The 20,671-nt window shown below is 55.7% G+C and overlaps 1 protein-coding gene across 4 annotated transcripts in view; it reads left to right on the top strand.

Annotated features, from left to right (window-relative positions):
• The window catches only part of EFCAB8 (EF-hand calcium binding domain 8), a 66,073-nt gene extending 53,472 nt beyond the window's left edge, over nucleotides 1-12,601 (top strand). For 2 of the 4 annotated variants that reach the window (XM_089307181.1, XM_089307184.1), the window contains 5 exons: nucleotides 1,703-1,871; nucleotides 10,009-10,141; nucleotides 11,017-11,212; nucleotides 11,289-11,387; nucleotides 11,970-12,601. In XM_089307181.1, the coding sequence (XP_089163307.1) occupies nucleotides 1,703-1,871; nucleotides 10,009-10,141; nucleotides 11,017-11,212; nucleotides 11,289-11,387; nucleotides 11,970-12,365 (993 nt within the window). In that variant the 3' untranslated portion in view covers nucleotides 12,366-12,601. Of the gene's footprint in view, nucleotides 1-1,702; nucleotides 1,872-10,008; nucleotides 10,142-11,013; nucleotides 11,213-11,288; nucleotides 11,388-11,969 lie in introns of all 4 variants that reach the window. The other 2 variants (XM_089307182.1, XM_089307183.1) reach the window with 1 other exon arrangement.
• Nucleotides 12,602-20,671: the final 8,070 nt, after the last annotated feature.

The raw sequence follows: 20,671 nt of genomic DNA, 5'->3' as shown, positions 1-20,671 counted from the left end.
CTCTTAAAACTTAATAATAAAAAAGATAAATAACCAATTAAAATATGGGCAAAGGAACTAAATGGACATTTCTTCAAAGAAGATATGTGAATGGCCATAGGTATATGAAACACTGCTGTGCATCATTAGCTATGGAAATGCACAGCAAAACCAGAATGAGATCCTGCTTCATACTCAGTAGATGGGCTACAGACAGTAACGTGTGAGCAGACTGGGACTCTCGTGTATCGCTGGGGACACTGTGAAACATGCCTCCAGTTTGGAAAATAGTCTCGTAGTTCCTTGAAAGATTAACCATGGAGTTACCAAATGGTCTAGGAATTCCACTATTTTATTTTTTAATTTTTTAAGATTTATTTATTTGAAAGAATTACAAGAGAGCGGGGATGGAAGGAGAGAGAGAGTGATTGATTTTGATTTTCCATCTGCTGGTTTATTCTCCAAGCGGCTGCAAGGGCCAGGGCTAGGCCAGGCCGAAGCCAGGGGCTTCGTCTGGGTCTCCCATGTGGGTGCAGGGGTCTAAGCACTGGGCCATCTTCAACTGCTTTTTCCAAGCCCTTAGCAGAGAGCTGGATCTGCAGTAGAGCAGATGGAGCATGTATGGGGCCCATGTGGGATGCCAGCACTGCATGCAGCAGCTTTACTGGCTATACCACAATTTTTTCTCTAGAAATTCTACTTATTTTATTTTATTTTTATGAGGCAGAGTTACAGACAGAGAGACAGAGAGAAAGGTCTTCCTTCCGTTGGTTCACCCCCCAAATGGCCGCTATGGCCAGCGCACTGCACCGATCCAAAGCCAGGAGCCAGGTGCTTCTCCTGGTCTCCCATGCGGGTACAGGGCCCAAGCACTTGGGCCATCCTCCACTGCCTTCCCTGGGCCACAGCAGAAAGCTGGACTGGAAGAGGAGCGACCGGGACGGAATCCGGTGCCCCGACCGGGACTAGAACCCACGGTGCCAGCACCACAGGCAGAGGATTAGCCTAGTGAGCCACAGCGTCAGCCCCAGAAATTCCAAGGGAGCCAGTGCTGTGCCGCAGCAGGTAAAGCTGCCACTTGGAGTGCCAGCATCCCATATGGGCACTGGTTCGAGTCCTGGCTGCTCCACTTCCAATCCAGCTTTCTGCTATGTCCTGGGAAAGCAGTAGAAGATGATCCAAGTCCTTGGGCCCCTGCACCCATATGGAAGACCTGGAAGAAGCTCCTGGATACTGGCTTTGGATCAGTGCAGCTCCACCTGTTGTGGCCAATTGGGGAGTGAACCAGCAGATGGAAGACTCCCCCCCCAACCTGCCTCTCTCTCTCTCTCTCTCTCTCTCTCTCTCTCTCTCTCTCTGCCTCTCTTCTCTCTATGTAACTCTGACTTTCAAATAAATATATCTTTAAAAAAGAACATGCCAAGAGAAATGAAGGCCTGTGCCCACATGAAATCGTGTATATGGATGTTTACAGCAGTATTATTCATAATACAAGGATACATCAAAAACAGTAGAAAATGGAATTAAAAGATATGTTTACTTGGATGCTAATACTTTGAAATGCATGTATACAAAAGAAACTTCAAGAATTTGTTATAAATGTCTATTGTGAAAACACTATACATGAATTTCAAATATTTTTCTGCTGCTTCCACTCCTGTGTGCCTTCTGATAAGCCTGCTTGATGGTTTTGCTGTAAATAGTTCTGTGCTGTCACCTGTAGGTCGTGATGGGCCAGACCATCTCTCTGGTTCCTCCGAAACTCCTGATTACCTGGAGAGGCCATTTGGATAGCGTGACTGACATCCTGTATGTGGACGGCTTCCAGGTGGTCATCAGTGCTGGCCAGGACCGGAACGTCAAGACGTGGAAACTCTCCGGTGATGCCATTGGTATGAGTCCCGCTGAAGCTCAGCTGTGCCCATGGCCCTTCTTGTCCCTATTAGGACATAAGCTGATGTGAACCTTGGGCCCTGGGGGGGGGGGTTTGAACCACGGCAGCTCTTTGCTCCAATAGTATATAGGATGTGAACCTGCCCAGTCATGCGTTCTACAGTCTGTCCATCCATCCACCCAGAGTATACCTCATGTATACTTAGAATCATGTGTCTATTAAGGCACACTCCTTTATGTTTTAAAAAATAAACCTAATTGTATTCTAACACACATAAATAAAAGTACACACACCAGAAAGTAAACTTGTATGCTATAAGGCATATCAAAGAACAGAAGCCAGCACTCTGGGGGCTACCCTCACACCCTTGCTATGGCAGTCCATCCCGGTTGTGTGTGTGTGTTTGGAACTTTGTGTGAATGGAGTCATGCAGTCAGTTCTCCTTTGTGTCTGGCTTCTTTCTCTGAATGTTATTGCACTGTTTGTGAAATCCATCCGTTTCTTGAGTGTAGTAGTTTACTCATTCTTATTGCTGAATACTATTCTCTTGAGGTACTATGATTGGTTTATCCATGCTACTGTTGGTTGACATTGGGATTGTTTCCAGCTATTTTGAGTTATTAAAATGCTGCTATGAATCCTCAAACAGTACTTTATACTTTGTGTGTCTGTGTGGGTGCAAACTGTTGAAATCTTTACTCAGTATAGAGTTGATCTTCTATATATATAAAGATAATTAAAAATGAATCAATGAAGAATGGGATGGGAGAGGGAGGAGGAGATGGGATGGTTTGTGGGTGGGAGGGAGGTGATGGGGGGAAGAACCGCTATAATCCAAGAGTTGTACTTTTGAAATTTGTATTTATTAAATAAAAGTTTCTATTTAAAAAAAGGGAATAATGCTGCTATGAACATTCTTACTCATTTTTTGGATGGTGAAAATGTAGGAATGGAATTGCTAACCATAGGATATAGATGAGGATACTTCAAAAAGTGTGGAAGGGGCTGGTGCTGTCGCACAGTGGGGAAAGCTGCCACCCGTGACACCAGCATCCCGTACGGGCACCAGTTTGAGTCCCGGTTGCTCCATTTCCAATCCAGCTCCCTGCTAGTGTGCCTGGGAAAGCAGCAGAAGTTGGCCCAGGTCCTTGTACCTGCATGGGAGACCTGATAGAAGCTCCTGGTTTCAGACCGGCCTAACCCCAGCTGTTGTGGCCGTTTGGGGAGTGAACTAGCTGATGGAAGTGCTCTCTGTCTCTCCCTCCCTCCCCCCGACCCCGTAAACTCTGTCTTTCAAATAAATCAATCTTAAAATAACTACAAAAAGTATGTGGAAAATTGAAATTAAAGATAAGGTTTTTTTGGGTGCAAAAAATTTGAAATTCTTATGTAGTTCTTTTATAATGCTTATTTTCAGTGAATTTTTTTTTTTTTTTGACAGAGTGGCACACTGTGTGAGAGACAGACAGAGAGAAAGGTCTTCTTTTTCCGTTGGTTCACCCCCCAATGGCTGTTGTGGCTGGCACACCGCACTGATCCAAAGCCAGGAGCCAGGTGCTTCTCCTGGTCTCCCATGCCAGTGCAGGGCCCAAGCACTTGGGTCATCATCCACTGCACTCCTGGGCCACAGCAGAGAGCTGGCCTGGAAGAGGGGCAATCGGGACAGAATCCGGTGCCCCGACCGGGACTAGAACCCAGGGTGCTGGCGCTGCAGGCAGAGGATTAGCCTAGTGAGCCGCGGCGCCAACCTTCAGTGAACTTATTGAAGACCCTCATAGACAGTCAGTCCCAGCTGATAATGCCAAATAGTTTTTCAAAGTGATGCCAGTTTGCATTCTGTATTAGCTGTGTACAAGAAGTCTCATTATTTTATATTTTTGCCAGCACTTGTTTTTGGTCAATGCTTTAAGCTTAAACCATTTTGATGGGTATTTAATGGAGTCTTATTGTGGTTTTACTTTGAATTTCTTTGACTAATGAGGTTGATCGCTTATTGATTGATTGCTCACTTGATACCCTGCTCAGCTATCGAGCTGTTGTCTTTTGGATTTGTAGGGGTTTTAGTACTTTCCAGGTATGAGTCTTTTGACAGTGGTCTTTTATAGATATTTCCTTCCATTTTATGACTTGCTTGCTTTTAAATCTCAGTAGTATCTTTTGATGAACAAAAGTTCTTAATTTTAAAGCAATCCATTTTTATCAGTCTCACTCTTTATGGTTTAATGTTTTTTAAAAATATTTTTTCAAAAATATCTTTTATTGTGGTAAAAAAACAAATAATGGGGCCGGCGCTGTAGCACAGCGGGTTAAGCTGCCATCTGCAGTGCCAGCATCCCATATGGGCGCCTGTTCGAGTCCCAGCTGCTCCACTTCTGATCCAGCTCCCTGCTAATGTGCCTGGGAAAGCAGAAGAAAATGTTCCAGGTCCTTGGGCTCCTGTCAGCCACGTGGGAGACGGATGAAGCTCCTGGCTCCTGGCTTTGGCCTGGCCCAGCCCTAGCTGTTGCGGCCATTTGGGGAGTGAACCAGCACTCTCTGTAACTCTGACTTTCATATAAATAAATCTTTAAAAAAAAAGTGAAATCTACCCTTTTAAGTTTTCAAGTATATGCTATTGTTAACTGTATACTTTGTTTTCGTTACTTTTGAAAGACAGACACAGAGACAGTGAGGAGGGGTGGGGGCATTTCTTCCCTCTGCTGCTTCGCTCCCCGAATATACACAGGAGCCAGGATGGGTCTTCCACATGGGTGACAAGAACCAAGTACTCGGGCCATCCTCCACTGCCTCTGAAGCACAGTAGCAGGGAGTGGGTCCCTCCCCTGGTCTCTCCTTCCTGACTCTATGTCTCCCCCCTCTCTCCTTCCCTCTCTCTCTTGTCCTTTTTCTCTTCCTCCTACCCCTCCTCCTCTCTGGCCTATTGATTTTTTTTTTATTTGGCAGAGTTAGTGAGAGAGAGACAGAGAGAAAGGTCTTCCTTCCGTTAGTTCACCCCCCAAATGGCCGCTATGGCCGGTGCTTCACTGATCCAAAGCCAGGAGCCGGCTGCCTCCTCCTGGTCTCCCATGCGGGTGCAGGGCCCAAGCACCTGGGCCATCCTCCACTGCCTTCCTGGGCCACAGCAGAGAGCTGGACTGGAAGAGCAACCGGGACTAGAACCCGGCGCCCATGTGGGATGCCGGCGCCACAGGCAGAGGATTAACCAAGTGAGCCCCTGGCTTATTGATTCTTGTGTGTTTAACCATTCTATGTGCTGGACCCAGGGATAAATGCCGCTTGGTCGTGAAGTTCGACCTTTCTTGGTAGGTGCTGTTGAACTTGGTCTGCTAGCATTCTGCTGAGGCTGTTTGCATCTCTCCTTCTCAGGGACATTGGCTGTGGTTCTTGGCAGTGTTTCCGCCTGGATTTGGTGTCAGGGTGACTGTGGCCTCCTTTCAGGAGCTCGTTATCTTTGCTGCCCCTGGTGTCTGCTGTATGCAGGCTTTGGGGGAGCTGCAGGGGGCTGCAGGGGGCTGCCCTAGAAAACCAGAAGGTTGAGCGCATGCCCCGCTGTTCCTCCCCCCCCCCCCCCCCCCCGCCCCGAGCTGCTCTGCCTGCCGCACCGCAGGTCCTGGGAGGCAGTAGCAGGCCGCCCAGCTCCCTTGTATTCCCTGGGGTCCCCCAGGCTTCAGCAGCCTGCCCTGGAACTGTATGTTTGAAAATGTCCTCGATGCACTTTTTTCTTGGATGGTAGTTTAGGCGGATATAGCATCCTCAGCTGACAGCAATTCTTCTAGTGCATTCTGGACCCTCTTATGTAAAACAAGTCTGTGGTCCCTCTCCTTGTCATTCCTTTGGCAGTAATCAGCCTTTTTCAATTTGTAGTTTTTCAGATTTATCTATTTATTTTGGATGTTTTGCATTTTGACTGTAGTTTGCCTAAGAATGTACTAATCTTTCTGTCACCCAGTGTGACGTTTAAAACTTAAGCCTTTTAAACCTTCAGTTCAGCAACATTCTCAGCCATTATTTCTAAATAACATCCTTTCTGGGGCTGTTAGTAGATATGTATCTAAGGAGTATTTTTAAAAATCTCATCTCATCTCAGCTTATCTCGTATTCTCTGTTCTGTATTGAACTCTTGGCTGTGTTTGGGATGATACTAGATGTTTTACAATTTATTATCTCTTTAGGAAATTTGGCCACTATTGAGTTTTATGTTTTGTTGTTTTAATTGCCAACTTGTGACTGGTGCTAGGGCGCAGCGGGTTAAGCTGCTGCCCGCAGTGCCGGCATCCCATATGGGTACCAGTTCGTCTCAGCTGCTCCACTTCCAATCCAATCACCTGCTAATGCACCTGGGAAAGCAGTATAAGATGGCCCAAGTGCTTGGGCTTCCGTACCCACGTGGGAGACCTGGATGAAGCTCCTGGCTTCTGCGTGGCCTAGGCCCTGGCCAATGTAGCCATTTGGGGAGTGAACCAGTGGATAGAATCTCTCTCTCTCTCTCTCTCTCTGTGTGTGTAATTCTGCCTTTCAAATAAGTAAATCTTTTTAAAACAATTGCCGACTTAGCAGTTATATATATATATATTTAAAGATTTATTTATTTATGGGAAAAGCAGAGTTAGAGATCTTCGATTTGCTGCCTTATCCCCCAAATGGCTGCAATGGCTGGAACTGGGCCACGCTGAAGCCAGGAGCTTGGAACTCCAACCAGGTCTCCCATGTGCGTGACAGGGATCCAAGTACTTGGGCCATGTTCTGCTGCTTTCCCAGGTGCATTAGCAGGGAGATGGATCAGAAGTGGAGCAGCTGGGACTTAGATGTTGCTCTTTGGGGATGCTGGTGTTGCAGGAGGTGGTTTAATCCACTGTGCACAGTGCTGGCCCCGTTTAGCGGCTTTATTAGGAGGTCAGATGTGTACTAGGACTTCACCCACTTTCTATGTGTACAGCTGGGTGTAGTTTGCCCCTAAGCTGTATCTCTGATCTTGTTCCCCACGGGCTTTGTGGGAAGCTTTGTGTTCCCCACGGGCTAGTTCTGCCATGGTTTTGGGCTCCCTTTTCACTTCCAGAAGATTTGATTTCCTCACTTTGGACATTTGTTTTCATAGTTATTATGTCCGTATATTGAGAATGAAGTGGGGACTGGGTAGATTCATATGTTTATCTAGTCGTCTATGTTTTGTTTTGTTTTTAAAGATTTATTTATTCATTTGAAAGGCAGAGATATGGAGAAACAGAGATCTTCCATCCACTGGTTCACTCCCCAAATGGCTGCAACGTTTGGAGCTGGGCCGATCAGAACCCAGGAGCTCAGAGCTTCCTCCGGGTCTCCCGTGTGGGTGCAGGGGCCCAAGGACTTGGGCCATCCTCTACTGTTTTCCTAGGTGCATTAGCAGGGAGCTGGATCAGAAGTGGGACAGCTGAGACTCAAACCAGTGACTATGTGGGATGCTGGCTCTGCAGGCAGAGGCTTAACCTACTATGCCATAGCACCAGCCCCAAGTCTGTTGTCTTAAGTGGATCTATCTGTATTTTTCCATCATGAGAAAATGCCCCCATGGATAGGGGTCGTGGTCGACGCCCCATGAATGCTTGACACCTCCTTTTTCCTGGACTCGCATCCTCCCGTGAGCAGAGTGAAGATACCTGTATTCTTTGATGATCTTGGTTTTGCTTTGAAAGATGCAGTAGTTTTCTGCCAAGTGGAGATGGAGTCACGTGGCCTCTCCCACAGGCTGAGGCTGAACCACAGCTGGCTGCTGGAGTGGGGGAGGGGTGCGGGGTGGGGAGCAGGGGGAGCAGCCAGGTCTCGAACCAATGCCCGCATGGGATGCTAGCACTGCAGGCGTCGGCTTTACCCGCTACCCCACGGCACAAGCCCCTAATCCAATATTTTTAAAATGTTATCCTGCCTTTTTTCTTCTATTAGCCTTTTTTTTTTTTTTTAAAGATTTATTTATTTGAAAGAAAGAATTACAAGAGGCAGAGACAAAAGAAAGGTCCTCCATCTGTTGGTTCACTCCCCAGATGGCTGCAACGTTTGGAGCTGGGCCGATCAGAACCCAGGAGCTCAGAGCTTCCTCCGGGTCTCCCGTGTGGGTGCAGGGACCCAAGGACTTGGGCCATCCTCTACTGCTTTCCCAGGCCATAGCAGAGAGCTGGATCGGAAGTGGCGCAGTCAAGACTCAAACCAGCGCCCATATGGGATGCTTCAGGCCAGGGCTTTAACTGCTGTGCTACAGCACTGACCCTTCTATTAGCCTTTTAATTGTATCTTTTATATCCTTTTTCATGACTCCCTTCGGGATTACATTAGCTCCTGACATAGCACTACTTCCTTTGCGAGGATCTTCCCACTCTGGCTTTTTGTGTTGTTACTGTGTTTTATTTCTGTGTGCCTTCTGCCTTCCTGAGAGACGCTGTTACTGCTTGTGCTTCCAGCAGTCACCTTGTTTTTATGTTCACCCACATCTTGGTGGTTTTGGGAGGTCTCTATTCCCAGAGTTGTAGCACTCCATCTGTGGTCATTTCCCTTCCATCTAAAGAACTTCCTGCACTTCTTACAATGTTATCTGTCACTGATAAATTCTCTAAACTCTTATTTACCTCAAAGCATCTTTATTTTGTCTTAAAAGTTGAGACACTGTACAGGGTATAGAACTGTCCGCTGGCAGTTTCTTTTCTTTCAGCACTTAGAAGAATCATTCGGGGCTGGGTCTCGGGCTTAGCAGTTGAGATGCCGCCTGGGACGCCTGCTTCCCCTATTAGAGCCTGGGCTCAAGTCCTGGCGTGCAGTTCCAGCACAGACTGGGGGCAGCAGATGGTGGCTCGAGTGATTGGATCCCTGTCACCCACGGGGAGGCCTGGATTGAGCTCCTGGCTTTGGCTTGGCCCAGCCCTGCTGTGGTAGACATCTGGGGAATGAACCAGCTGTGCTGTTTCTCTCTCTCTCCGCCTTTCAAATAAATAAACATTTGAAAAGTCATTCAGTTGCTTTTGGGCTTCCATATTTTTGTTGCTTTTTTTTTTAAAGATTTATTTTGTTTATTTATTTGAAAGTTATAGTTACACTGAGAGAGGTCTTCCATCTGCTGGTTTGCTCTCCAGATGGCCACAATAGCCAGGGCTGTGCCACCCTGAAGCCAGGAGCTTCCTCTGGGTCTCCCACATGGGTGCAGGGGCCCAAGGACTTGGGCCATCCCCTACTGCTTTCCCAGGCCACAGCAGAGAGCTGGATCAGAACTGGAGCAGCCGAGACTTGAACTGGTGCCCATATGGGATACTGGCACTGCAGGCAGAGGCTTTTACCGGCTACACCATAGCACTGGCCTGTTTTATTATTTTTTTTCTTTCTTTTTTCTTTTTCTTTTCTTTTCTTTTTTCTTTTTTTTCTTTTTCTTTTTTTTTTTTTTTTGACAGGCAGAGTGGACAGTGAGAGAGAGAGACAGAGAGAAAGGTCTTCCTTTGCCATTGGTTCACCCTCCAATGGCCGCCGCGGCCGGTGTGCTGCGGCCGGCGCACCGCGCTGATCCGATGGCAGGAGCCAGGTACTTATCCTGGTCTCCCATGGGGTGCAGGGCCCAAGCACTTGGGCCATCCTCCACTGCACTCCCTGGCCACAGCAGAGAGCTGGCCTGGAAGAGGGGCAACCGGGACAGAATCCGGTGCCCCGACCTGGACTAGAACCTGGTGTGCTGGCGCCGCAAGGCTGAGGATTAGTCTAGTGAGCCGCGGCACCGGCCTGTTTTATTATTTTTTAAAACATTCTTCGGCAGGAGAGTAGCCGACCACTCACCATACCTGGCTTGGAAACAAAACTCGCATTTTTCTATTTGCACCCCCCCCCCCCCCCCCCGTTCCTCCCGTGACTCCGGGCCATTTCATAGGTGAGCTACTTGAAGCCCAGGTGAGGGCCATTCATCACTGAGTCCTCTTTCTGTCTGTCTGCACGTGGGGCGGGAGCACCAGGTGTATCCTAGTGCCTGCCTCCTCCTGACATTTGTTGAGCACCTAGCTTAATACCTGGCATACAGTGGGCGCTTAATATTAGGGCAGGGGCGTGGGCCGGGGCTCAGGGTCACTGACTCTTGAGGGCTGGGGCAGAGGCATCATGCCAGTCTTTCCTGAGTGGGGTCTGTCGCATCACAGGGACATTCGGCCTGAGTATGTGGAAGAGACTCCAGGATGCCACCATGGACAGGGATCAAGAGGCAGGAGCAGGCTCCGAGGGGAAGGCCGACTCCACGGGCGCCGCGGGCAGGGCCCCGCAGCCCGAGCTGCAGTGAGTCAGCCCAGCCCACCGCCTCAACACCCTGCTCCCGGGTTGGGTAGTGCTGGGTGTGGGTGGGCAGAGAGCCCGGGCCCCCTGTAGTGCAGCTCAGCTGAGAGACTGAACAGTCGGAGTGGGAGAGGAGGCCCCCAGCAGTTGGATGGGCTTCACTTGGGAGGAGGCTCGGGGCTGTCGAGGTGGGCGCCTGGGTCCCTGCCCAGGGTTCAGCAGACGCTGGTCTACGTGCTGCTTGTCTCCCCCAACTCTGGCCACTCCATCTTGATTCCTAGCCAGTGTCAAATAATTTTGGTTCATCTAAAAAAAAAGCATTTATTGGGCTCCTGATTGCCAGGTGTGCTGGTTTCTAGAACCCCAAGACAACCCAGACCCAGGTCGCATCTCTGAGAACAGTCACCCAGGGAGGCGGACAGGTGGACTCCTGGCTGTGGTTTGGTCATGAGTGGCGGAAGGATTAGGGAGAGGGCTGGTTGGGAGGACGGGCTGCCTGACTGGATGGATCCAGGAAGGCTGACGTCACAGGAGAGGAGATTCTGGGGTGGGGTTGTGACGTGGAAAGGTGCTTATTGGGCACGCACAGAATCTCCATGGCTTGTGTGCTTGTGTAAAGGAGGCTACACTTTATAGTCGTGTGTGTGTGTGTGTGTGTGTGTGTGTGTGTGTGTCGGGGCTGAGCCAGGGTCCCTGGGCTGGGGGGGAAGGCTGGGGAGGGCCGGAAGGGCATGCGCGTGTGGGAGGAGCGGCGGGACATCACCCTTCTCGGTGATGGCTGGAGGAGGAAGCCTTGGAAGGGGAGCCTCTCTGGCTCCTGGGAGAGCCACCTGCTTCCAGTGGGCGAGCAGCTCTTGAAGGATCGCCCCTCGCAGCAGGGATCTTGCCGAGGTCCTGGGGTTCCAGCGGCGAGAGCAGGTGGTTCTTATGGACCTCCTGAGTTCGAGGGAGGATACGGAGGCCAAGGCATGGGCCAAGCTGCAGAGGATGGCCCAGGTGTCCCCGTGGACCCGAGAGCGCCCCCTGGGAGACATTGAGGACACCTGGAGCCAATGGGAATCTGAGGGCAAGCAGGTAAGGCTGGGGGGGGGCATGGGGAGGGGAGGAGGCCCCGGCTCTCTGCCTTCACTCTTGCCCATGACTTCTGCAGGTGAGCAAGGTCTTGGGAGCAGCATATAAGCCCAAGGAGCGGCTGCGGAGCGCCAAGCAGCTCACCACCGTGGTGCAGTACGGCTGGATGAAGCACCAGGTGGGGGCCTGGGGCAGAGGCCGCGTGACCCTGTGTGGGGAGGAGGTGCTCCTCGGGCTGGCAGGCAGGTGTCGCTGCTGTCCGTGGCTGTGCATCTGCACATCCGGGCATTTATCCTCAGGAGCAGCCCTGTGCCCTAGGGCCAGGCACCCCAGAGGGCTATCGTGATGGAGGTGTGGCTCTCTGGGGGCAGGAAGGAGAGGGGGTGTTGGCAAGGGCCAGAGGTGAACCCCATTCTCCCTCTTGCCTGGGCAGGGCACCCCTTTTCCCCCGGGCTCCCTTGTCCCAGGCTAGGGGGTTAGTGGGGAGGGGTGGCCCCGCACAGCCATCCGCCAGGCAGCCCCGAAGGCTCGCTGGTGACGGGATCGAGCGCTAGGAAGAGGACCGTCCACTGTGGGGAGGGCTGGGAGCCAGTCCAGGAGTCGCTGGCCATAGTGCTGACTCACAGCTCTGGAGCCGCCTTCACACAGGAAGACCCCGGGCCCTTCCTTCCTTTGAGCCTGCTTTGGCCCTGGGCGCCCTCCCACCTGACAGGTGCTCTCCGACCTGACGGGCGCCCGCCTTGCTCTCCTGTGCCCCCAGATCTCACCCCAGATCTACCAAAGCCTGCACTGCAGCGAGCTGATGCCCACTCAGCAGCCCGACTTCCTGCGGCACAAGGCCCTGGGCCAGCAGGTCCAGCACATCCGCTGGGTGGTACGCGAGGTCCCGCAGGACCTGGAGGCTGGCAGGGAGCGGCCCCTGCTGGACACCGTGACCAGCATGACCATCGCCACCTCCCCCTCCTCCTCCTCCTCGCCCTCCCTGCCATCCCTGCCAGCCTCCAGGTTGCCAGGCTCCGACTCCCCACGGAGCCCGTCCTCGGTGTCCTTGCTGCGGCCCTGGTCAGCCACCGCGGCCCAGAGACGCTCACGCCCGCAGCTCTTCCCCTGCGGCCACACCCCTGGCGTCTCTAAGCCATGTTTGTGTCCTCTGTGAAGAGGGGCCCCCTCCTTGTGCCTAAGGTGCCTCGCCCTGTCCCTGGTCCCCCAGCAGGGCAGCCAGGCCCCCGGGGTCCTGCACGGCCCTGGCCTACACCCGGGTGCGCCCAGAGGACATGGACCTTCCCGGCTGCCTCCCCCCGCATCCCGGCTGACCCGGGTCTATCTGCTCTCCGGCCGGCCCCACCAGAGTCTTGGAGAAGAAAATAAATGTTTTCAGGTGTGGGAGTTCCACGGGCATTGAAGTCGGGCTGCTGTGTGTTCCCCTTGCTCACAGGTCTCTGCCCTGGGTCTGAGACCAGTTACAACCCTGGCGGGTCCCAGGTAGATGCAGAGAGAAGCCCCTCCTCCCAGGAGCTCCGAAGCACAGCGGTCAGACTGAAGCCCAAGGGGGAGGGCTTTGCAGGCTCCCTCAAGCAGGGAGAGAGGTGATGTCACACCTGGGGGTGTGCTCACACCAGGGGCGTGGCCACAGGTGGCTCAGGTGCTGGGTTCATCCTTTAGGGACATTGGGACCCACAGCTGACCTGGCTGCTGGTGGCTGTGTGTGACCCCTGCCATCTGTCTTTTCACACCATCTGCTCCGCTCCAGGCCCCTGGTGCTTCCAAACTGCCCTGTTCCTTGTGCACGGAAGGCCGGGGAGGGAGGTGGATGCCACCACACCAGCCCTGCTGCCCTGTGGCGCTGCCTGTCTTGTCTCCTGCTTGTCACCAGCCCACAGCCCCTCCCGTGCCTGTGGGGACCCCTGGACACACCACCCACACCGCTGTTGTGCATGGTGGTGCAGCGCCTTGGTGAGTGCGAGCCTGCCTGAGGTGGCGCAGGGGGAGGCAGGCAGCAGGCCTTGGGGGTCTCGGGGGTCCCTGCAGCTCCCCCCACTCAACCTCTGCCCAGCCCCAGGCTCAGCCCTGAGGGGCAAACATGTGGCTTCCCTCTCCACCTCGGGCTCCCTCTCACAGTCTGGGAGCCCTGTGTCACTCTGCCTCCTTGCTGCTATGGATAACTGTGATCTGAGCCGTCCCAGGCCTGGGTCTGGGGTGAAGGAGCCAGGCGTTACTGAGGCCAGAGTCCCCGTGCTGTCCCCAGCGTCACCTCTGTGTCCGTTCTCAGGCGGCTGAAGCAGAGCACCGGGAACAGCGTGGCAGGAAACAGTGGGGCTGGGAGTGGAGGTCGTGGGGCCGTGTTGGCTTTGGAGCCTGGCCTCTTCCCAGCTTCTGAAAGATGCAGCCCTTGGTGTCCCGGGCTGTGGCGGCCGCGTCAGCCTGCCCCTGCGTCAGAGGTGCTTTCCTGGGGTGTCTGTGTGCCCGCCGTGCTCTCCTTTCTGGGCGCCCGCTCTTTGGACAGACACTGGCCTCGGACTGAGCGCCACCCCGCTCCAGAGTGACACCTGCACCCACCCTTTCCCGGATCTGGCCATGTTTGGAGGTGCTGGGGTTGGAACTGTGTCTTCCGGAGGACACAGTTCAACCCATAACCACCCCTAGCACTTAGATCCCCGTACAGGATGGGGAAAGCTGCGTGAGCCACAGTGGCCTGCAGTGCAGGAGACAGGGAGGGGTGAGTGTGTGGCACGCAGGGCCAGGAGCAGGTGGCCAGGCCCGAGCCTCTGTCTTAGTCCCCGGGTGGCATCCCCGGCCTGCCGCCGCCTCCTGCCAGGCCCAGCGGCCGCACACCTGGCTGCAGAGAAAGAAGTATCTGGGTGCTTGGTGCCTCTGAGCAAACAGAGGGGCAGACTAAGAGGAGCCTGCCCTGTCTGGTGGCCACGGCCCCACCTCCCCCAGAGCCTGGCCTCACCACTCCTGGCGGTGGCTCCCCAAGATGAGCTTTGCCTCTGGCATGGCTGTGGGCTGCCAGCTGTGTGGCCCCTGCCCCGGCAGAGCCGGTGGAGCCTGGTTGGGACCAGCTGTGCCTCTCCTGGCAGGCTGGCGGTGACAGCTGTGGGCCACAGGGCTCGCCCTCAGGCCGTGTGCAGTGCCCCCATGGGGCTGGTTCCATCTGTGTGCTCCAGGCTGTGCCCCCAGGCCTGTGGTGGCTCTGCGGGGATGGTCCCATCTGAGACTCCCAAGGGGCAAGCCCAAGAAGGGCCCCCTGGCTCGCTGCTCCCACCCCACCTTGGGCTGGGTTTGTTTTCTTAATGGAACTTGAGGCCCCGAGAGGACCTCATGGGGTCACAGAGCAAGTTAATAGCACAGGTGGTCCCAAGGCACCACCCCCTCCCTCCAGCCTGGTAACCAGTAGGCAGTCCCAGGAGCTGAGTGACACGTGTTTATTTAGCGTCTGCAGGACAACGCCACTCTCCGGTCAGACAGAGGCAGGTGTGGGGCCTCACCTGAGGCCATGGTGGGAGCCCCTCAGCCAGGCAGGGGCCCTGGTTCCTAAGCCCCGCTGTGGACTCCTTGAGGGTGGAGGCGGGGCCGGGAGGGGGATGGGTAGGAGGATGCGGAGGGAGCAGTGCTCCTAGAAGGAGCCTGGGACTCACTGGGTCTGTCAGTGAGTGGCTCCAGGAGGCCTGCATGGAGGCGTGGGCCTGGAGGGGGATGCGGTGCCTGTACTGGTTCCTTCATGCGGTGGCTGGTGACTTGCCAGTTCTGAGGCCGGAAGCTGCAGTCTGTCTCGCTGGGTGGGCACTGGGCTTGGTAGAGCTGGGTCCTCAGAGGCTCCGCGGAGAATCCGCTTCCTCGCCGGCCCAGCTCCCAGGGCGGCCTGAGCTGGAAACCTGACCTTGGCCGTGCCAGGTGAGCGTGCTCTGGGGATCGACATCATCCTTCCGCGCTCTGCCCCTGGTGAGCAGCGGGAGACCAATGCCTGGATGGAACCAAGGACCCGCGCATCTGGGCCTCGGCACAGCTCTCTCCAGTGTGACTCGAGTTCTCTGCCCTACATCTGAACCGCTCAGGTCCTTCCAGGCTTGGCGCCGTGGTCGCTGCACAGAGACACAGGAGACACAGATCTCCCAGGCCACCCTCCGACTTCTCGAGCCAGCTGGCGCCGTGGTCGCTGCACAGAGACACAGGAGACACAGATCTCCCAGGCCACCCTCCGACTTCTCGAGCCAGCTGGCCTCAGGCCAGCAGAGCCATCTTCTCCCGGGAGCCAGTCCGGGGCAGCAGGGCAGGTGGGCCCTGGTCTCCCAGGCCCAGGAGAACAGTGCTGTGCGTCAGTGTCTTGGGTGTGAGTGCATCAGGCACTGGCCCACGTGTGCCTGTGCGGAGCAGGGGGGTGTCGCTCCCCCTCTTCGTGGAGGAACGACACAGGACCCTGCGCTGTTCTTTCGTCTGCTCGGCCCTCCCCGGGTTTGCTGCTGGTTCTTCCCGGGTTGGCTACTATCCCTTCCACCTCCGTGGAAGGGCGGTTCCCCCTGGCCGCTTTCCCCACTTCCGCAGGGGAGCGGCACACCGCCGGCCGGCTCTTCTCGGGGGCTGCACAGGTGTTCCTTCAGCTAGATGTTCCCCTTAGATGTTCCTGGTGCATGCCGTCTCTCTCCTCCTTTATAGTCCTCCTCCGCCAATCCTAACTCGGCTGCCCACACGCCGAGTACGCTGCTCTCCTCCAATCAGGAGCGAGTCCTACAGTTTATTGGCTGAACTGGAGGCACCTGTGTAGAAGCTGTTTTCTTCTCTCCCAGCGCCATATTATGGGAGAGCAGATGCATAGAATAAGTCTTAATTCCAGTAACTCAGTCTAGTCCGGGTTGCTCCCCACAGGGGGGCACTGGGATGAATTAGCTGGAGGCCCTTCCACTGCTGGGCACAGATGCCAACCCCAGTGTGGCACCAGAGGGTCTTTGGCCCTCCTTTGGGCCACCCCGGGCCTGTCCCCCCACCTTGGGTCTGGCAGCCCCTTAAGGCACATCCGGTTGCTGTGGGGCTTAAAGCTTAAGGAAGGCTGCCTTTCGTTAAGGAAGCAAGCACACAATAGCAGACACAAACACCAGGCCCAGGGCCTTGGCTGGGGCTCACGAGCTGGAGCTTAGGCTCCCTTAGCTCCTGCTAGTCCGGCCCAGCAGCCTTCGCTGTCCCGGCTTACACAGCTAGCCGTGGCGGGCGCTGGCTTCCTTGTGGCGAGCTGAGCAGGGCTCCCAGAGATGTGCTGGAAGTGTGGGACCTGTGCACGGGGCGAAGGCACTGCCTGCCCAGCCGCAGCCCTCCCTGAGCAACCTGCACGCTGCGTCTCCCCCCGCCCCGGGGCCTCTGCTGTCTGCTCGGGCTCCTGCAGGGCCTGGGAGCTGGGGCTGTGCACCGCGGAGCAGCAACTGGGAGGACCCCTTCCCTGCCCTGTCCCCAGCCCCCACGAACTGTGGCAGGGACAAGGCTCTCCGGACTCTTTTTGTTTTTATAATTTATTTGAAAGACACACACACATATGTTATGCCCAGCTCGTTGGATCCCCGTTGAGACCCCCAGAGAGTCGATCACACCAAAATACAAAAGCAAGGTTTATTGGACTTACAAGCCGCGGCAGGGGCCCCGTCCAACCGAGTGAGGCAGCGGAGGGCAGAGGAAGGCCCGAGTCGTGCTCAGGAGCCTCTTTTAAAGCAGGGTTACGTCATCGAGGGGTGTGGGGTAACAGTGGACTGGCTAGGGTCACCTCTGGTTTTTCCTGATCGAACGCGGTTGTTCCTGATTGGTTCGGACCCAGGCGAGTTCCTTATATGGTGAACGCTAGGGAGCTGTGCTGTTGTAAGTTTCGGTTTCCCCAGAGTGCCGCTGCTTGTCCGGGAAGTCGGGCCTGCCTCCCCAAATGGAGGCACTTTTTTCAAAATGTAGTAGTTAATCTGGCCCTTCAATACACACACACACACACACACACACACAGAGAGAAATGAGAGTGTGCAAGCGAATTGCCATCTACTGGTTCTCTTCCCCAGATGGCCACAACAGCCAGGGCTGGGCCAATCCCAAGCCAGGAGCCAGGAGCTTCCTCCGGGTCTCCACGTGGGTGCAGGGCCCAAGTGTACGGACCATCTTCTGCTTTTCTGCTTTCCCAGGCCAGAAGCAAGTGGATCAGAAAAGGAGCCAGAACATGAACTGGCTAAGCCCTGGGCGGAGGCTTAGCCTACTATGCCACAGCACCGGTCCCTTCCGTTTTTAATTTGTTTTTTAAAGATTTATTTATTTATATGAAAGAGAGAGAGAGAGCGAGCTTCTATCTGCTGGTTCACTCCCTAAATGGCTGTAACAGCCAGAGCTGGGCTGATCCGAAGCCAGGAGCCAGGAGCTTCTTCCGGGTCTCCCACGTGGGTACAAGGGCTCAAGGACTTGGGCCATCTTCTACTGCTTTCCCAGGCCACAGCAGGGAACTGGATCAGAAGTGGAGCAGCCAGAACTTGTGCCCACATGGGGTCCAGTGCTACAGGCAGCGGCCCCACCTGCTACACCACAGCGCAGGCCCCCTCTTTTTGATATTGGCAGTTTAAGTCTGGATTATTTAAGTCTGGATTGAAAGAGTTAAAGGTATGCATTTTCAGTTTTCCGTTAAATCTCCTGACGAAGCCAGTGGGGACGTCTGTGAGTGGTGCCAATGGCGCTCTGGGAGCAGCCCTGATGTTCTCTGGCCCTCTGTGGCGACACACGGGCAGCCCCAGGTCCGGCCCTCAGCACCGAGTGACCATTTAATTACATCTGGGGGATCTGACTGCATTTCCAGTTGCTTTCTATTTTTGGAGAACGAGTCTCATTTTCCCTTTATAAACACACTTATTTCATTAAAAATCAAAGTAAAGGTGGAATTTGCGATGCCACTTGGGATTCCTGCATCCCCGGGTCAGAGGGCCCGGGTTCCAGGCCCAGCCCCACTGCTGGCTGCAGCCTCCTGCTGTGCACCACCAGGAGGCCTGACGTGGTTCAGGTGTTTGGCGCCCTGTCCCTGGCTCTCAGGGGAGGCTCACTCGCCCTCCCTCCGCTGAGGTGTGTGGTGGGAGCAGCACGGCCCAGGGCCAGCGCTCCAGGCCGTGGACACAGGTGACTGCCAGCTCCAAGCTGGGTGGGGCAGCGCCTGCGAGCCCCTCCCTGCCTCGGCCCTCTCTCCATCACAGGCCGTGCACCCTGCAGCCCCACGTGTGGCCCCCGGATGCACCCACGATCTGGTGGGGAGGTGAATGGGCACAGCTCGGGCTGCCAGCCCCAGACCCGCCTCCTGGCTCTCTCCCCTCAACCAAACGTCCCTGCACGCCTTCTGGGAAAGGGGTCACCCGCCTTGGGGCACAGACTCCTCAGGGTGGAGAGTCCTTTCTGGTGCCACTCAGGGCTGGCTGGGGGCTCTGGGTCATTCTGTGGCTTAAGAGCGCAGGCTTTGGCCTCTGGCTGCCCTGGGTTGCTGTGTGATGTGGGGCAGGTTACTGCCTCTCTCTCAGCTTCGTGGCCTTGTGTGCTGAGTGGGGGAAGCCCTGGCACCTCCGTCCTGGGGAGGAGACACAGGCAGGGGCTTCAGCACGTGGCATAGCTTTGTCTCCTCACTGCTGTGGTTACCAGGAGGCTGTGCGTGTCTCTGTGCCTCTCTCCCCAGGGACCCTGAGGGCCAGAGCTGGGCCCCTCCTCACTCCCTGGGGGACACTGAGGCTCGGAGGGGTTCCGATTCTCCTGCGTCGCCCTACCAGTGAGCAGAGTGGGCTTACCTGGGCCTGGCCTCCAGTGGGAAGCCGCCCCTCCGGCATCCAGCGCTGGGGAGCCCGGCCCATTCTCCTGGAGCACGCAGGGCCCCTCTGATGCTTCCTCCCCCACAATCACAGGTGTCAGCTCAGCTGGGTCCCATGTTCCCGCGTGACCTCCCGGGGTGAGCTCCAGCCTGGCCGCCCTGGGGTGGTAGGGCCTGAATGGTGCTCGGCAGGCGTCTAGCCCTTCCTGCCTGCGCCAGGGCGCCGCCAGGGGCAGCTTGAGGCAGCAGAGTCCTGAAGGAAGCTGCTTCCCGTTGGCACTGGTGGCACTCTATCCGGGTCTCCCACATGGCTGGCAGGGACCCAGGTACTTGAGCCATCGGGTGCACCTTGGCGGGAGTAAGGCAGGGTCACCTGCCCTCCTGGTCACTTTTGTTGCTTCAGCCCAGGGCAAGGCCTGGGGCTCACAGCCTCTAGGGATGGCACCTGCCACGCTCGTGCTAATGGAGGGGCTGTCCTGAAATGTCCCTCCTACGCCGGGGGCTGGGAGGCAAGGCTGTCCCTTAGTTACATGCTGGGTGGCGGCATGGGGTGGTGTGCTGCCCCTTCTGGCTAAGGCCACCCTCCTCCCTTTACTCAGGCTGTGGGGACAAAAAGCCGCCCGCCCTGGAGGCAGAAGGCTGCCCCCGCCTCCTGCCCAGATCTGAGCCTGGGAACCAGCCTAGGGCTGGTGCAGCTGCCTCTTTGATGAGTGTTGGGGCAGGAGCAGCCTCCTTGGGTCCACAGGCCTAGGAGGGGTGGGGGAGAACGGTGGAGGGGAGAGTCTGGGCCAGGCCTCCCAGGGATCCCTGGGGCCCTGCTCCCCAGCTGTGACTGACAGGCGGACGCCCGGCAGCCTCAGTAGCTCCTCTCCAGCCATGAGCTTTCCCCAGAGCCCTGAACCAGGCAGCTGTGGGACTCCCCGGGCCTGGGTGCAGGTGCTCGGGACTAGGACCAGCGTGATGCTTCCCTCCCCGAGTGTGGAACAGGTCACCCAGTGCCACCTCTGGCAGGGGGAGGTGAGGGCTGGCATCGCCGGGTGTAGACGGACTAAGGCTTGGAGGGTGACTCCCGCAAGGTGACTCGGTGCAGGTGCACAGGACAAGGGCAGGACACTGGATTCCAGGGACTGTCGCCCGCTGTCTGTCCAGGGGACTCTGAATCTCGGAGAAGCGAAGGCCTCTCTGGCTGCCCAGCCTGGCGTCCCGGGATCCCTGGGATTAGCTAAAGCCAGGCTTAGCGGAGGCGCCGCTCAGGGCCCTTGGGGGTGGATTGGCACCATCTGCTCCTCCGGTTCCGTCCTGGTCACCTTGGAGAGCCGGCTCCTGTCCTGGCCGTCTGCCCAGTCCTCTGTGCTGAGTGCTGGGCTGGTGGCCAAGTCGCACTCGAGTGGGGTAGGCAGGGGAGGCCTAGGGCTGCCTGTGCTCTCCTGGCCGGGTGGAACCAGCATTTTGCATGGGGCTGGGCTAAGATCAGGTCCTCCCAGGCAGGGCTTTGGGCTCCTTGTCCACGCGACAGGGACCTCGGCGGGAGTGGCGATCTGTAACGCCCCAGCCATGCTGATGGTGTGGAGGGGGAGGCCCTGGGAATAAGACTGGGCTCCTCCCACTTCTGCCAGGCCGGTCCAGGGCGTCTTCCCTGGAGATGGCTCCTTTCCGGTCTCTGCCCTTCT

The sequence above is a fragment of the Oryctolagus cuniculus genome, chromosome 11 (assembly GCF_051225735.1).
Source record: "Oryctolagus cuniculus isolate XC-2025 breed Fujian yellow rabbit chromosome 11, ASM5122573v1, whole genome shotgun sequence".
Taxonomy (NCBI): Eukaryota; Metazoa; Chordata; class Mammalia; order Lagomorpha; family Leporidae; genus Oryctolagus; species Oryctolagus cuniculus.
Note: the sequence above shows the minus strand (reverse complement) of the source record. Positions and strands in the feature narration are given on the sequence as shown.